The 18698-nt window shown below is 38.9% G+C and overlaps 1 protein-coding gene across 5 annotated transcripts in view; it reads left to right on the top strand.

The window, feature by feature from the left end:
- The window catches only part of LOC121526661 (palmitoyltransferase ZDHHC14-like), a 78720-nt gene that overhangs the window by 15140 nt on the left and 44882 nt on the right, over positions 1-18698 (top strand). For all 5 annotated transcript variants that reach the window (XM_041813332.1, XM_041813331.1, XM_041813336.1 and 2 more), the window contains exon 3: positions 10925-11085. In XM_041813332.1, coding sequence (XP_041669266.1) covers positions 10925-11085 — 161 coding nt within the window. The remainder of the gene's footprint in view (positions 1-10924; positions 11086-18698) is intronic.

The raw sequence follows: 18698 nt of genomic DNA, 5'->3' as shown, positions 1-18698 counted from the left end.
GCAACCTATCTGCTGCAAAGATTAATGATGTGCCAGTGTGTTTAGCTCTGGGAAGCCAACATGGAGTGAGCTTGATCTTTAGTGCATTATTCACACACAGCTGACTGTCACAATTCAGGAAACACTGCTAATGTGAGTAATGCCTGACGCAGACTTCAGTACTGTCACCTCTGACAAACTGAGGCTGCTCAGAGTCCTTAAGGCTTCCATTTCTTAATGTAAATAAGTGAATAGACTTTGTTATACATGGATTTTCTAATTTGTAAGGTGATTTAAAATAAAAGCTTGTTTATTATGCGATCTAATCTGATAACTTCTGCAAGAAGTGCATGTGTCAGAATGAGTGGGGTTTTGAAGCTTCTATTTTTGCTTTAGCACTATAACAAGCTACACCCTGCCTATGGAATGAGCCATATTTGTACTTTATACTCCACTGTTAATTTGTTGATATATTGGAATGACAATGATGTAGAAAATCTTGGGAAAAGGATACATTTTAGTCAGAAGAAACATACATGATGACTAGGGGTGAATGATATTATCAGCATCATATCAGGATTGGCAGATATTAGCTTCAAAAGTTCAAATGGGTTTTAACTTATTCAGCTCAGTGGCTGCAGCTCCCTTCTCTCTTTCACACTGAAATCTCAAGTTATTCACTGTGATTTGCCACTGTATTATGAAGGCGTTAACTGATCAGCAGGCTAATTATTGAGGCTGATTTTTGGAATTTGGTTGATTAATAATTAGGGCTGGGCAGTTAATCGCAAATTAGATTAAAATCACAATATGGCCTGGTGCAATTTTCAACTTACAGAAGGTGCAATATTTCTTTATCCTGAAATTTGTATCGAAATACCAGTTTAAAACTTTTTGCAGCAGAGATGTTAAGCATTACATATCATGCAATCATTCTAGTGGCATGTTTTTGGAATATCATTCCCTTTAATACAACGGTTCATATCCAATTTGCAAAATGAGTCAAAATCTTCACAGTTAGATATTTTTTCCGAATTGTTCAGCCCTAGTTTAATTTAATATTATGTTGGTTATATATAGAATAAATTGTTGCTTGTTTTTGTTGGAAAATACACGAGATGAGGAACTTAAGACATCATTGCATATTAAATTGCATTCGCAATATTGGGTAAAAAAATCGCAATTAGATTATTTTCCCAAATTGTTCAGCCCTATTATTAATAGTATCGGAAAAAGTGTGCTACTTTGACTCCACTGTAAAGTGTGTGTTCCCCTCTGGCTCTATTTTTTACTCCCCACAGTTTTATTAAATGTTCTGCATACAACAGTCTGATTGGTTAGATGTCACATGAACACCAGCCAGTCAGTACTTAAGCCTGGGCGCCAGTGACACAGTGAGTGACAGTGCTGCTAGTCTGTGCTGTTTCTCAGGCCAATAGCGCTAGGAGTACATTGTTTATTTTCTTCCATTTTGCCACCATAAGCACATTTTCACATCATAATAATCGCATAACTCTCCAAAATATTGGTTATCTGTCACACAAACAGGAATAATCAATATCAGCCCTGAAAAACTAGTATTAAGTGGATATCAACCATGGAACATTATAAATACCGGTCAAGATTTGTATTCACACCCATTTGACAAATGGATGGGACTGAAAAGTTGTGCTCCATCGCTCCAACTTGGCAAAGTGGTTTGACTCACCAACCTGTGCCATATGGAGATTTGTCAAAGTATGGACCCAATGTGTTTTTTTAATGAGTGAAAGAACATTAGATTCATCCCAACTGCTTTTTTCTCTTTGCAGTACAAAAGCATTTGCACATTCTACAAATTTCCGCAGTGAATACAAAAATAAATGCATCAAGGTTTGAGTGCATAACACTTTTTTAAATTGGACTACGGACCTGAAAAACGTATTCAAAATAATGGACTCAGTGTGCAAAAACCTTTATGCATGCATGAATTTACAGAACTGCATCCAAGACACCAGACAGTAACAAGCTTTAGATAAGTAGCCTCAAATAAATTAAAATGATACTGTATGCACCAAAGAAGTCAACAAGTAAAAAAGAAACAACTCTACCATTATCACTGTTGGACTAGACCAGAAGTTCCAAAATTTGTGTCCAAAGGCCCCTTCTTTTTTATCAAAGAGAAGCTAAGCCCCCCCAGGACTGACTTGGAACAATTAAACATCAATTTAACTGTTTTTAAGTCCCAATATAATAGGCCTGCATACACTTGTTCCTCTCAAAAGAGACTTTTGTCTCTTAACTTTGTACACATGTTAACACTGTAACATCTGGAGTGCCACTTCCATTTCCCGAGAGGGGTGTGGTCAGGGGCGGAGTCAGACAGGTAATTACCATTTAAAGCAAAAGACACAGAAACGGCTCATTCTGAGAAGCACTGAAACAGAGGGGTTTTAGACATGCAAAAATCCTATACTGGAGTGTTTTTTCAGCAACAAACTTCACAGGCATGTTCTGGGGACCTCTGAGACCAATATAAACTTGGCTTAAAAGCATAAAATATGTCCCCTTTAAGGCTTTTTAAAACTCAGGAATTTTGATTCTTTCCTCATAAATTTTAATCTTTTCAAACTCAGAAATCCTGAGTTTGTAATCTCAGAAGTTTTGAGGGTTGACTTCTTTGCCCAAAAACCACTGGATTCTCTTTTTTTCGTATCTTTTAGGAGTGCCCTAATATGCTTTTGTAAATGATGTTTCTAATCATTATTTTTAGAATAATATAGGTACATCTGATTTTAACTATTTCAGAGCAGACAGAGTCCTGTGCCCCCCTGAGATCTTTGGCACCACCCATAGGAGTGTGTGGACTCCAGGTTGGGAACCACTCGACTAGAGATGGAGGTTGAATCCTGGTTCCACAAGGACCCCCTTGGGTGTTATTTTTATCATATCACTGGTGCAAAAACATACATCAGTTCTTACATTCTAAACTAAGAAATGGTTCCATCAGCTGCTGGCTTGAAAAAAAAAGTCAGCTGACTGGAAGTTGCATGCAGTCTTCACACTGGCTTGACCTGAAGGGTGCTTACCCTCAACTTCTACTTGGATCCACTATGAAAAACGCTACAGAGTTTTGTAGTAGTAATAAAAGTGAAATGTCATGATGAGTTCAAATACAACATAAAGGAAAAAATATAACATTTCTGACAAGTAACTTGAATTGTAAATGTGTTTATTGACAATATAGAATCGATGTAACCGATAGGACTTTGTCCTTTTTAACTTTTTAACTGAAGCTCTACTCGGATCATACCTCTTCTTTTAAAAATGTCATTTTGTTGTTCCACCAAACAATAGGGAAGTATCAATAGATAAGGACATGGACCGATAAGCTGTATCAGTATCAATATAATATAAACAACCCCCGTAGGACAACAGTAATGTGGACTGACAAATCCAACAGGAATAAACCTCTTAATTTTGCTCTAAAAGTGCAAGAGATTGAAGCATTCTATTTCATAATGTACACATTTTTCTCCAGGGGAAGCATGCCCCAGACAGTTCAGACCCCCTCACCACAGTCTGATAAAATCCTGTGGGAAACTGCTGTGACATTATCAAATGCTAATGTAATCTCTGTAGTGGTTATTAGATATGGTTACATAATGTTTGATGTTATGTCATGGTAGCCAAGTTTTATTGTCCTTGAAAAAGCCAAGCCTTCTTTTCCCACTGCCTTTCTAGGTGCTGATCAATCAGAAATTGGTCATAAAAATAGATTGATTAGATTCCTTTCTTTTGTATGACACACAACAGAGCTTTTCACCCTCAACATAAAATCCTAGAAAAATGGCAGACTATGAGTAGAGAGAATACAGAAGTTGAGCCATCAGTTCTGATTATTTCTGCCCCATAAAGTTGCTATTTAACTGTGTCTTAAGGCTGAGTTTGTGTGTTTCAGGCATATTTTTTGCTGTTCCATGTCAAAGTTGTCATTAATTTAGTCACTGCTTGTCTTGAGAGGAATGTCTCCTGCCTAATTGTTCAACTTTCTGTGGTCAGCATTAGTTGACAAAGCTCCATTTTTATCTCACATCCCACCATAACTCAGCCTTTGTCCCCATCAGGCACATGGTTTGTTCAGACATTTAAACTGATAGTAATGAATGTCACCATGCTGTCTCTGTCTTGTTGAAAGTCTTTTTGTTTCTTTTCTCTTCCTTCAGCTCACTCTTTTGGCTGTTTCCAGGGTAACCACATTCCTGTTCGAAATTCACCATGTCTGACATTGGATGCTGTTTGTCTCCATGGCAACAAAGCCCCCCAAAGTCCCAGTTAAATATACCAAGATCTGGTATCAAACTAAAAGGGAAATGAAGATGCAACTTTGGAAATGTCCGGTTCATAGTCCATGTTAAGTCTGCACAGAGAAAAGGGAATTGCTTATTTTTCTCCCTGCTCATGTTCAGTGACTCATAACAATTGATTTCTGGAATGATACCTTCAGGGCACTTTTAAACCAAGCCAGATGTTGTCTACCTCTAGCCTGTCCACATCTCAGTTGATCCATACTAATGGGAGAAGTAGGCTTGATATTTTATCCATCCCTCTCCTTTGGTGTTAGATCTCTGTTACACCGACCCACTGCTCTCTATCACACCTGTGTCTTTTCATTTTGTCCCTCAAGCTCAACATTTTGAGACACTGCTTCTCGGAACAGTGTCCTGTTCATCTCCTTCACCTCTTTCCTTTTTGTTCATGTTTTCATGAAGTAGAGCATTGATCTACATGATGCAGAAAGATTAAAAAATATTGGACTTTTAATTCACTTTGCAGATTTTATGTCTCTAATACTGTAAAAATGATTTGACCCTTCGTTTTCAGCTTTCAGGCTAAGTGTTACAGAAGTAGCTCCTCCACTCAAGGTCTGCCAAGCTTTTAACAACCTGCAGTGATTTCTTATTAGCACCTTTAATTCTTGGGTTTGATTATGTAATGCGTGACTAGTCCAACAAAAGAGAGCCTGGACAGACTGTGTGGATGAGACAGTGTCAGAAAATGGTACAAAATGTGGAATTATCAGCCATCTTGAGACTTAGGCAGCAATAAACAGTGGGCTGTAACCTGGGCGATATGGCCTATATATACTACAGTATATGTAGTATTATATAGTGTTTTTCTTGCACTTTATGGGCTCCTTGTAGTTTACAATACAAGTAGGGGGTGCTCCAAGGAAAAAGGTTGGGAACATTAATCAATCAATCAATATTTGCAAAAATTTACAGTATAACCAAAGTTATCTCAAGACCCTTTACAAAGAGGGCAGGTTGAGACCACACTACTGGTGTATTATTATAGACCAGTGTATATCATTAATAATAATAATAATACTAATTATAGTTATTATAATAATAATAACAAAAACAAACTAGAAAAGCACTCAGAGAGCGCAGCCCTCTGCCATTAGCCTTATCTCCCAACAGTGAAGAATCCTTTAAAAACATTCCTGGATCCAGACAGTGATCCGGATCACTCCCAAAATCTAATTCGCCAATTATTCCTTGCCCTATGGGGTGGAGTCACGGTGAAGCAAAGCATTGGCTTCGCTATGTGTGGACTGTCATGGCGGAAGCATTGCCTGCCTAGCCAACAGATGCACTGACAGTCTCACCCATGGTCTCACCGGAGGACTGAAAGTCATGGCAGAGGGTGAATATTCCTCTATTCCTCCCAGCATTGTGAGTATTCTCACTACAATTCGCTGTCTTTCTCTCTGTTAAGCTCTGACTCGTCTCCTCAACCGGGTGTGCATCTTTCAAACTCTATAAACTCCAAAACTTTGAATAGAAAGACACCAAAAACATGCTACTGGGATTGAAGTTACTCATGTCCTCCATCTCCTGGTGTGAAGTGGTAACAGCGCAGACCTCGGCCATTAGCCCTGTCTCCCAATAGTAAAGAATCCTGTAAAAAACTCCTGGATCCAGACGGTGAGCCGGATCAGGCCCAAAATCTAATCAGTTCTACCTTATGCCATTTCTGACATTTCCTGAAAATTTCCTGAAAATCCGTCCGTGACTTTTTGAGTTATGTTGCTGACAAACTAATAAACAAACTAACTGACAAATAAACTAACAAACGAACAAACCCACCTGATCACATAACCTCCTTGGCGGAGTTAATAATAACAATAAAATTAATGTTAGCAGACTTCATGGATACACACAGCTGGGTATCATCAGCATAACAATGGAAATCTATGGCATGATTCCTCATAACATCACCTAGAGCAGGGGTGTCTAAACTATGGCCCTGGGGCAAAATGTGGCCCATGGCCTATTTTTGATCGGCCCCCCTAGAATTCTTTGAATTAAATTAAATATGGCCCTCAATAGAGCATAAAGCTTGTGCTACACTGTATTGTTCTTCTTAGTTTCTAATCAAGGCAGTGCTACCATGCTAATACTGTACACAAACATTTTGACTAGGTTTTATAGCTGTTTTTTAGGCCTAAATTAAAACGACACTATAAATAGTTAAAACATTTGCAACAAAATAATAAGATATCTTGGTTTATAATGCCTTAATGGATTACAGCAAATAGCAGCACCAACACTGTTCCAGGGATGGGGCCAGTGGTAGCCAGAGCTGACTTGGGCCCCCTGAAATCTGACTGGCCTCCCTAAAATCCTTGAAAAGATTGGCCATTTGCCTTATCAGCCATCTCCTAGCCATTTAAGTATACCCAATCAATGAGCATATCTAAACAAACATTGAGATGGTCTTACTAACTTTAATAATGAGGTGAGATATATATAAGTGGCTCTACCATCCTTAAAATTTCTGTATGTGGCCCCCAATGGAAAAAATCTGGACACCCCTGACTTAGAGGAAGCATATAAAAGGTGAAAAGAATCAGTCCAAGCACAGAACCTTGAGGAACACCATAGCTTACTTTGGTGTATGTAGAAGAATCATCATTAACATGTACAAACTTAGATCGATCTGAGAGGTATGATTCAACCCAGTTTAAGGCTACTCCTGTAATTCCAAGTAGTTGCTGGAGTCTCTATAATAAGATGACTATGCATGCAAATGTAGTCAGTGTTGAGGTTTTACTAAGAGCTGTATTTCTAAAGGGCTTTTCCTCTTCCAGACCTATTGAATCAGTAACTAAATGCTCTTTAGCAAGAAATGATATTGTTACCATAATACTCCTGACCCTACACATAAAGCCAGTAGGAGCTCCAAGCTGAGCTGCAGCTAACATTAGCTCAACTTGTTTCTAGGAGCCCTTAAACGCCTGAATAGTTATGCAACACATAAGAGAAAGTAACTTTCACTGTTTCTTCTGAGCCTCTTGGTTGCAACTTCTTCACTTGCAGACCAATTCTTGCATTGCAATGGAGAAGGGGTAGGCTAACTATGTTATTATCTCCTGTGTATTGATCCAACACACAATCCAAAAACAGTGAGAGATTATCATCTTACCAAAGTTATTTCAGTCCCCCTCCGTATCAATTTATTGCCCAGCTCTTTTGTCAGCTGAGCTTCTTGTGTTGATACTGTTGTGTCATAATGTTGTATATTTTTATGTGATTCTGCTGTTTACAAAAACTGCAGTGAATAAATCTCAGTTTTGATTAGAAAAGCGAACAATTTAAGTGTCTTTTCTTAAGAGCGAAAAATCCTGCAGGCTCTAATGTGAATTATTGAGTTTAACTAATAGCTAACAGCAGGCTGGGTTGTGTTTGGCGTGTGATGATGATGTTACATTTTTTAAGCACTCAACTCTCCAGACAGAAAACAAAGAACCGAGCTCTCTCTCTTCATGCATGACGAGACTAGTCATCCCTTTTTAGCATTTTTTTAAGCAGTTGTCTTCTCTGCACGGATTTAATGGTCAGATATCTTCTCTGATTCTTCTGTTATTTGTTTTTTTCTCTGGCAGTTGATGCAGACTTGTTCCTCCTGAAAACATGCATATTGCCTCTTCTTCGCTGTAAAGCAGAAGAATATCATACGCTGTGCTGTTTTTTTTTCAGCTTTCCTTATGCACTTGCAAAACAGATAAAGACAACATTTTCTGCATCTGTTAAAATCATGTTTTCAGTAAGCTGTACATAAACCAAAGTGTTTTTCTGTCTTGTAAAATGTAGGCACAAAAATGTTTCTTTCTCATGACTGATGGGCTCAAGTGTTATTTGATAATATAGGATTGTAATTTTGGAACTTTGTGGTGTGCCATGTGCTGTATATAGAGAGAAACAACAGGGATGTGCAACTGTTAAACACACAATGTTTGCAGAAAACAAGTATTTGACAGGCAGGGGGTAAAGAGTTGCTTTATATTTTAACAATTACCGGCTTTTTGGAAGATAAAAGTGCAGAAAGATGGCTTGTAGCTCTGCTTCGACCAGATATGGGAATATTCGCTGTTTCTAATTACAGTTTCATGAAGAAGCACTGGGTGGTTTGCCTCCACCTGGCCAAGTTCAGAAGACTGAGACTGATGAAAAGCCACAAAGAAATGAAAAGTGTATTCCCTCCTAGCAAGTGTCTGACATGTACTGTGTATATCTCACATTGACACAGTCAGTGTCCAGTACAACGACCTCTGGCCCTCCAGGCAAGTTTCTAACTGGAGAAATGTTTGTGCTGCACAGTGCTGTCCTGCCTGCAGCCCCATGCTGATGTCCCAGACACCCCAGTGTTTTCTGCTTAGTTGAACCCTCACTCCAGATGTAGAGGGGCAGTAGGACAGGCCAGTGTCCACTCAGGTGGGGAAATTGAGTTCGGGACAGTGTGCTTTTGTACATTTACAGCACTCTGAATTGGTTGTTTGGTTGAACCTTTAAGATTGAGTTTAATCTTTAAATCCTCTTTATAGATCTTCTGTTTTTGGAGAGGGTTTCATATGATGGCTGATCTTTTGGGTGCTGAAGAACTCATCTCATGTTAGAGCAGAGCAATTAGCAGAGATAAGCAGATCTACCGTTTCAGGTCTGTGATTTACATCCTCCCTTTCCACTGTCTTTGACAGGACCCGACATAGTGAGCCTAAATATAGTTTGGCTTGGTTTTCCAGAATAACTGTTGTTGGCACAAATCTTGCGGATGTAACTGCCCTCCCAGGGTGCTACCATCTGAAGGCTGGTGAGATGGTGTTACAGGTTGATGATAGACATCATAACACTTTCATACACATTGTAATAAAAATGTGCTCCCTACTATAAAAGGTCTCTACAGTTTGAAATTATTTTAAGATTATTTTTATGCCTGAGGGCAAGACAGTGGATAGAGACAGAAAAAATAGAACAGAAGAACAGGTGCAAGATGCATTTTTCTGATAGATAGCATTATTGCCACTTTTTAAAAAAGTGATGCACTGATCCAACGCTTCACATTAAAGCTCCAATACCATTCTGATACGCAGGCTTTGGGTATCTGCCAGTGCTGACACTGATACCAATCTGATACCTGTGTTACATTAATATCCAGTATTCCTCACTGTGATAACAAGACTGGGAATCATTTATGTGAAGGGCATTATCAGGTTCTCCCAACTTTGTAAAACAACTTAAAATGATTATGTGTAAACCAGGGGTGTAAACACCAGATAAAATACTGCATATCAATTATTTGGTCTACAGTGCGATATTCTCTGATGTCACATACAATACAATATCAATTCTTTGGGCAACAATACAGTATCCAGTATCACATAATAAGCCACAATCTATTTGGCTGGATTAGATTCAGAATAGGGCTGGGTAGTTAATCTAAATTTAGATTGAATAGCAATATGGCTTGCTGCAATTTGCAAATCACAGAAGGTGCAATATTTATTTAACTGAAACGTGTTACAAAATATCAGTTTCTAATTAGGTTATTTCTCCAAATCGTTTAGCCTTAATTCAGGAGCCTGAGATTGATATTAGACTAGCTACTGTCCCGCTTCGATCACTTTGAGTTCCTGGAGCTTATATTCCTATCTTTTTTAATATGAGATGTTGGACTACAACCAGCCTCCAATGACGCACTCAACAGCGGACTTTCCCCTCTCTGTTTAGCTGCAGAGCCTAGATCAGACATATCTAGTACTACTTCAGCCATGAGTACCGTAGATAGCGTGAGGGGTTTAGTTTTTATCTGTAAACAATCTAAAATGGCAATTGTGTACAGATAAAAGTTTAAAGCTTAGTTGGCCACAAAAGGTGACAAGCCCCCCCACTGTATTCTATGTCCAAAATATGTGCACAAAGCAGAGAGATAGCATGCAAGAGTAATTCCAATATAAAACATAGGCTATATCTACCCATGTTACTCGATATTTAACCAATCGATGTATTAATCCCCATCAATGGATTATTAAACCCCCTAACATAAACAGAATTTTTTGTCACAGATGCCCTACAATCCCCCATTGAGCTTTACTGTAACTGTAGATTAGGTATTTTTTTAATGTCTCTAACATCATCTCTCAAGTTATTTTACTCTTTGGTTGACTGACAAATACAATAGTATGCAGCAGCATGTGTACCACCCATTTGGCTAAATGTGATTACCGTAATAACAACCTACACCATTGAACGTTTAATGGGATTACACTAGATTGTCTCATTAGGACAGATTACAACACCCAAGGCTGACACTTAGATGTGTGCCTGTTTATCTAGAGGTATCTTATGTCAACCAAAGCAATAAGTCACAAGGACCGTTCATAAATTCAGTTGCTATTTGAGTACAGTTTGGTGTTTTTACAGTTTCATTTGTTTAAAGCACTAGAAAGAAGAGTGTAATAGAAGGAGAAAACAACTGTCCCTCAGGCTGTTTGCTGATTTTTTAAGCAGTTTGAACTTTCACATTTTTACTTCCTAGCTCAGCCCAAACTAAATAATGTGTCTCTTGTTCACTGTTTGCTCATTCTTCCTTCTCTCTCCGTCTCTTCTTGTCTCCCCCCTAGTTGTCCGTTCCTGGCGCTACAGCTGACTCCAGTTATCCCAGTCATAGGGGGTGTGCTTTTTATCTTTGTACTGGGGACCCTCCTAAGAACCAGCTTCAGTGACCCAGGGGTTCTGCCCAGGGCCACCCCAGATGAAGCAGCAGACCTAGAGAGGCAAATAGGTAAGACTCTGAATTGAGCTATTCAAGACTTGAAAACCCATGTCTGTGTTTTTTTTTTTCATCATGTCAGGCCAAAGCACCTCACCTCCTCTTTTACCTTCTAATTATTTATTTATTTGAATCTCAGACTTTTTCTGGCTGTGTGAGCCCATGGATACATCTATTTTAGATGCAAGAGCTAGGCTTTGAATGGTTTTACTTTGAAGCACTTCCGTTGCCTTTTGTTGTTTTATTTTTAAAGCTGCCAGAAATAAAATTCACAACAGCTTTCTATTTGTGTAGTTTAGGGTTTTGTAGATTTTAAGAAGCATCTTAAAAGTACTAGAAGCAAGTTATAATCCAAACCAAAATATTTACTTTTAAGCTTCTGTACACATCCCTGATATTGGATTTGAACTGGCATGGGAGTTCTTTGACTATGATGCGATTAACTCTGTGATCCAATCACAATGTGAGCAGAGCTGTGGAGAAGTCAGTCTTTGGAAATGTTTTTAAATAGCACAGTGTTTTGCAGCAGGGTTTCTACTCTCTGTAAAGGTTCTTTTCATCTGATTTCTGTTCATTCTAAAGGAGCGCAGCTATCATAGATGCGTTTTTTATATTTCAAGCCATATCTTTCGACATTGATTCAAATTGCAACACTTTATAAAGGGCTGTATCAAGTAACCTCACTCTTAAACCTGCATGGTTTAATCCCAGTTAGCCAGTGTTTCCAGAGTGTGCAAATATCTGGTGTGTTTGTAGTTTGTCTCAGCAGTCACAGAAGGAAAAAATACAAGCTTTCAGTGACTCTAAAGGCTATCTAGCTGAGGTGAAGCATTGGTGCTGTTTATGAAAAAGTCTCTCGATCTTGTCTACATCTGCTGTATTACCTGATCATAAATTCAATTTGGATAAATTCTGAATCTTATTTCTGGTATGAAAAGTAAAGCTGCTGGTGTATTAAGGAATCACTAGATATGGTTTAACAGAATTACCAGTATCTCAACACTGACTGCAGCTAGCCAGAAATAGCTGACAATACAGTTTGTGAGGTGAATTCAGCCTGTTGGTAAATTTAATGTTTAAATTTTATTCTAGGAAGAAAAAAAGCATTTGCAATTCTAAACAAAAGGTGTTTATGTGAGAAACAGTGTCTGGATGCAGCTGTTGCCATCTGATTAAATGAAAAACAGTTGCACAGATAGGCAGTAACTTGGAAAAATAAGTTGGAAAATGTCATTTGAGTTTATAGTTAGTTTGGAAAACGAGAGCTTGAGATAACAGAAAGATAGCTGTTGTTTAACCAAATGGTTAAAGTTCCTAATTTTACCACTCAGGCTATGAGGAACAAACTAAAATAACTGGCACAATTAGTTACACCATTGTGGCTGCCTCTCAAGGCAGCATGACAAATTTATTGAATCTTCTGAAGTCAGTTTTGGGATCACAGTTTGGGTTCAGTTCATTAGGAAAAAAGTATCATAAAATCCCAGACTTTTCATTCTTATTACTTTTAACTGAAAGTAGTACTGCTTACAGTTGGTTCAATCTAGTGTCACTGTGAAAGTTGATGTAGCTTGTGATGTATTAAAGGTGCAGTGTTTAAAATTGGTAATGATAGAAACATTTAACGGTAGGGATGCACAGTATCGGCAGATATTGTATCAAAACATGAATTATCAGCATTGGCAAATATGAAAATTTCTGTGGCTATTTACACCAAATTTTTTATTTTTTTTGGGAGATTTATTTTGGGCATTTTTGTGCCTTTATATGATAGAAGAGAACAGTGGATAGAGTCAGAAACAGGGGCGAGATCATGGGAGAGACATGTGGCCTCAGGCCGGATTCGAACCCGGGCACTAGGCCACCTGCGCCCCTCACCCCCATTTTTTTCTGTAAACAAAAACCCACACCATCGCTCTGGCACTGTAGAACACTGCTCTATTCCCGACGCTGCCAGTCACGCCTGGCAGAGTGTTTCCCTGAGAGAACAGCTTTGTCAGTCTCCACTGCTATAGTGGCAGCTCTGTTTGAGGGCATTGCAAAAGAAATTTAGCGGCATCTTTGGTGTAAATTAAGCAGGAGGTCTCATCTGCTGGTGAAATACCACTGCTCCTATTGTTTTTTAACTTAACAAGGGAGACGATGCCCAAGCAGGTTTCAGTTCTGGTATCAAGCACCTGGCCATGCAGTGGCTGGAGGGGAGTTTGACTGTTGACGCACCTCTGTTTGTGTGTGTGTGTTAGGGACAGCTGTTGAGGCACAGGTGTGTTTTGGCCATGCAAACAAATTTTTCAGTGGAATTTAAGGCTGAACCAACAGATCTGCTTAAGCTAAAATTTGTTTCTTTACTCATCATCATTCCTTACACCTTTAAATGTGTTTTAAGATATCAAATATGTGAAATTGGTCATTCTCAAACTGTGAATTGTGTGTTTTAAGGACAGAAGTTTAGGTCTTAACTACAAAATATTGGTTGTATATATTGGCAGAAATTTTTATATCTGCCGATACCATGCCAATAATATTGTGCATCTCTACATAGCACAGTGGTTATTAAACAGCTACAAGTGGTACTTCAACCTAGGTTGGTGTGTAAATACTGCCATCTGTGATTGCATTTTTTTCCTCTTTCAGACATAATCATCATGTGACTACATGCTCCAACTATGAATAACAAAAACATCCCATTTCAGCCCTAATAGCAGATACTAAAAGTGTTTTAGTCCAGGCAGAGGAGACATCTTTCAGATGACTTTAGACATTTAAATTACACTGATGTTCACTTTGTTACTCACTCAAAATATGCAGGACTTAACGACCAGTCTCCAGAAGTGTCTCGCCATCCTGTAGCTAAATGGATTATCATCACTTAACTAAATGATTTAGCTTTTTAAACTCCCTATTTAAAGTATTTGTCCTTTTATTTGGAATGTGAAGCTTCTATTTTCCAGAGACAGTCCCTTCCATGCTTCAGGCCACTGGGGCCTCATTAAACAAACTCCAGACTGGCTTAATTAATCTCATTAGGAGACTTAAAAGCTTTTGGACCGAAGGTAAAGTACAGAGAGCTCGGAGCAGTGGACTGAAACAGCGCTGTGCAAAAGTACCATGTCACATTGGCAAGCATTTTTTCAGAGGATAAACAAATTAAAGGCTGAAAATATGAACAATGTTGACCCAAATACCACATTGCCCTACTCTCTACCATTATTTCATCCCAGTTGGCTTTTGTGCTGTGCATTATGAGTGGGATTGTACATCATAGCTGTTTTTGAACTCAAAAGGCATTTGCAGTGACTTGTTATTGTCATACTGTTACCGCTGGTAACTGGTAGTTACATCTGTGTGGACAGGTGGTTCAGTAAAAGAAAGCTTGATGCTTTTTTGTTTGTTTTTTTCTGGCATTCTTGATTCCCTTGTTCCTTTTTGACAATCTACTTAAGGTTAATGGAAGGCCACATCATTGACTCTAGTATCTGTCTCCCAGTAGCGGCCACATCCAATCAGATGGCTGCAAGTTGACCAAAAGACTCCTAAGTGTTTGTGCCATTTTGGTTCCCATTATCCTGCATTTGAAAGAACTTCACTTGTAAAAGCATGAACGCACACAAGCACATACGCTAAAGGGGTTTGTGTCCCTCAGCAAGGATGTTAAGTTTGAGCTAATGAGGCTTTTCTCCCAGCGAGTAAAAATGCATTTCATTCTTGGACTTGCTTATTGCTGCTCAGTCCTCTTCCCTGTTTTCTTCTCTTTTCTGTCAGTTTCTATCAGTCTTTGCAAAACAGTGTCTCTGCTTACACCTCCCACTGCTCTGTCTTTCTTTACAAACACCCTTCCTCCTCCTCATTCTTTTCTAGTTCTTTGTGCAGACGTGTGTGGTGCAGGGTTGTTTGGTTCTAACCATGGCGTGGCAGCCTGACATGCAAGTCTTTAGTAGCACATCTGTTAGCGCTTAGCCTGATCATCCAACCCCATCTCGAGCCCCAACATCAACCAGCCATTACAATATCTTGTATTCTCTTTCTGTGTCTCTCGGTCCACTTGCTCTTCCTTGTTTCTCGTGCTCTAGATACATTTTTGGGCTGCAAAGTGGTTGACATCTGCCCGCTTTAACACTTTTCTTTTGTTCAGTCAGAAAGTGCCTCTCATTCTTCTCTCCTCCCTGTTTCCTTAGTTTTTTCTCATCTAAGACAGCTCATGTCAATTTCATTCTCAAGTAGAGCCGGACAGTATGGACGGAAAAATCACATCTCTAAATACATTTTGCTGAGTAATGATACAGGGTATAAATCTCAAAATTTTTTCTCTAAAATGACAAACCAAAGTCAGTTCCAAGTCAGCCCACATGGGCTGAATTTCAAATGCAGCACAGGCATTTTTATCAACAGTCAGTGTCAACATGAACAAAAACATGAAAATACCTTCATTCACCTGTTTGTGGAATAAAATTAAAAATGAGTATGTGACCGAAGTCAGATAAAGTTCCTTCAAGTCGGCATTCCGGTGGTTGAGAAACATGGATACAAAGTTGTTTTCTTCAAAATGATCATTTTTCTTTTTTTCTCATTTTATGCAAGTCCGACATTTAAACTACTCATTTGATGAAAAAAATAACACAAATGTGATATTTAAAAGCGTTAATTTTGTGTTTAAAAATGCCCTCTTTTTGAAGTTTCAGCGGGGATAATTGGCCACTCAGCCTGCCATTGTCCCCAGTTTCGCCCATTGAGATGGACAATAACAAACACCGCATGGCTCAAACTCCAACCCCCGTCGGCACGTAACTACAGCTGTTTCTAGTTATCACCTTTATCAACAAGCCTCAAGATGCACCCTGCAGCGAAGAAAAGTAGAGATGATGAAGAAGCAGCAAGAATTATCAGCAGACTTGGGAAAACTTCAGGATCACTCGACAGTGAAAGTTTGATGAAGGCGGATTGCCTATGGAAATATTTTAATGAGCGTCACCAGTCCGATTCAGAAGCTTGGTTTGGGTGGACTTTATGTAAATGTGGCTCTATTGTTCACGCCCATCACCCGGCCTGCCTAAAGGTAGGAGAAGTCCTGAAACTTTGAACCTGGTTTTCTCAGAGCAAACAGGAACTAGAAGTTAACATTCAAATGAGAATATCTTTGTGAAATATCCTCAGATTAAGGTGTATGATACACCATTTGAAAGCTTGGAATCTACGCTTTCATAATGTGTAAAAAAAACTCAAAAATGACCCTGGACAACTTGCAGGAGTTTTTACCAGCTTTGGTCACATGTGCTCCTTCAATCAAATAAAATGACATTTTCCACTTTAGGCGCAACATTTCACAAGGATCATCTAGTGATCAATAAAGAAATTTTCATTTGCTGTTTTCTACTGTAAACTATTGTTTGCTTAGCGTTAGGCCTGTCATTGATTTGCTTTTTAAATCGGCATCAACATATGTTGATTTTAGTGGTGGGCACTAAATGGGTATCAGTTCCATCACGGTACAATTTCTTCCACAGAACTGAAAACACATGGTTTAACACATGCATTGTGTTGAAGTACACGAGGCATAACTGATGCTGCTGTTAGAGTAGCAGAGTGATATGTGACAGAAAACAGCTCAGTCTGAGTCCAGTCATCAGCATGTTTCACACTGACACTAAAGAGCTTGCTGTTGTGCCAGTGTAATTAACCTGGTGCACATCAATAAGTTAAAATTTCCATTCTTAACTCTCCAAGTTAAATGAGTTAAATAACAGCAACATACAGTGAGTGTGCTTGTTTAGCAAAGTGTTTCTGTTGACCTGTCTGGGGATTTTACCTTGTCAAACTAGCATTGTCAAGACAAGTGTCCCGGTTTTTTAAAACCTCAAATAACTTTTTAATTACGAAGGTTATTCTAATAAGCTTGGAGCTTGGGTGACTTTTTGAAGTCTTTAAAGATTAAATTGACAGTAGTAAATCTGACATTCATTGTCTTTTTATCCAATTTTAATCAATTTTTTGATTACGTTTTGCCATCAGAGGCTAATGCTAACCACGCCATGTTTCCCCAGAATGCTTTGTGACGGGCTGACAACCAATAGTAGGCTGTTGTGTGTTGCCTCATGCTGTGTCAAACTGCAAATGCCTTTACACTTGGATCATGATGGAGATAGGCTTATTGGCTAACAATGGAGATAAAGAGAGACAAAGGACCTGTGATGTTGCCTTATGTATCACTGCAGACAGAAACTGCTTGGATGAATGACAGAAATGAAGCCAATATGAATAAGCTCAATGACTTTTCTGACAAAGATGTCAATATTTTGAAGATTACATTTTTTTTTTCGAGTGACATTACTGCAGCACACATATTCTTAAAACCCATGTTGTCCTTAAAAAGGATGTTGCAAGCTTGACTTTTCAACACAGGATTGAGTGTTTACAAGCTTTAGAAGATAAAAGGTCCAGGTGAGAAACAAATGGTTAAAAAATAGCTTAGGGCTTGAAGGGTTGATACTCGATATGTAACTGTGCAGGCTCAGATTAGCAGCCGACAGGCTCACGAAGCATGGCTAACTTTCACATCATTATGCCATAATGTAATGGCTCTTTACCACTTCAGGCTTTGTCTCACATATGCTCATTTACTGCTTTTTTAATCTGATGTGCAGCTCCAGTTGCTCAATTTCCTCAACAGCAATTTCCTCATAACCCAGATCAGTTGGACATTGTAAATTAAGTTATTTGAGTATTGCAAATGTCAGGCATTTTGTAGGTGTCTGTACGCATGGAATAGTCTCAACTAAAAGAAAAATCACTGGCTTCAGACACCCTTAGCCCTTGGAAGAAGCTTTGTGTTTCACCAGCTGCCTCATAAATAAATAATGATGTTTTGAAGTCAAAGTGCTACTAGAGTCAAGTGTGACATAACTTCTATTGATCGGTTGACAAAACATCAGAGGACCAAGTGTCTGTAAAATATGAGACACCAAGGTCTCTTGTGTTGCCAGTATTTCAGCAGGGAAAAGCTGATAGGAGGCTTCTGCTGTCACCACCACAAATAGAAATCTCTGTTGTCTGCAGAATGTGTGCAAAACAGAAGCTGGAGCGTATGGCCTGCAGGAGATCCCACATCAGTCAAAGAATCAAAAATGACGTGTTTGCAATGGTAAAAATTTGAATGAGAAATGTTTGACAGATGATTCTGTATTTGCTGTCTTCATTGTCAGTGTCCCGTCACTCCACGCTGAAGAACAAAAGCAACAGATATACAGTGTGAGCCTATAAAAGGTCAAGAGAGGTAGCACAACTTGTTTTTCTCTGCTTGAAATGGAGACAAGAGTTGTGTTTCTCTTCAGTGTGTTATATTTGATGTCTATCATGTCTGTGTGCCCAGTATGTCAGGACTAGACAGGCTGGTATCACTTCAGCCACCGCATGCCAAATCTGAAAGACTCTCTGAAGCATTAATCAGAGTGAGAGATAGCCAAAGCTGCCTGTTGCCCTGTTTCCTTCCTTACACACATTATGGTCCAAGCTAGCAGGAGAAGTCAGGGCACCTTTTTCAATTTTTTTTTTTTTTTTTTTCAAAAACTGCCAGCCAGACTCAAGGCCAGCAAAGAAATAGATTTATGAAAGGCTCAGAGCTCGTGCTGCCA

The sequence above is a fragment of the Cheilinus undulatus genome, linkage group 18 (genome assembly GCF_018320785.1).
Source record: "Cheilinus undulatus linkage group 18, ASM1832078v1, whole genome shotgun sequence".
Lineage (NCBI taxonomy): Eukaryota > Metazoa > Chordata > Actinopteri > Labriformes > Labridae > Cheilinus > Cheilinus undulatus.
This window is presented reverse-complemented; position numbering and strand designations above follow the sequence as displayed.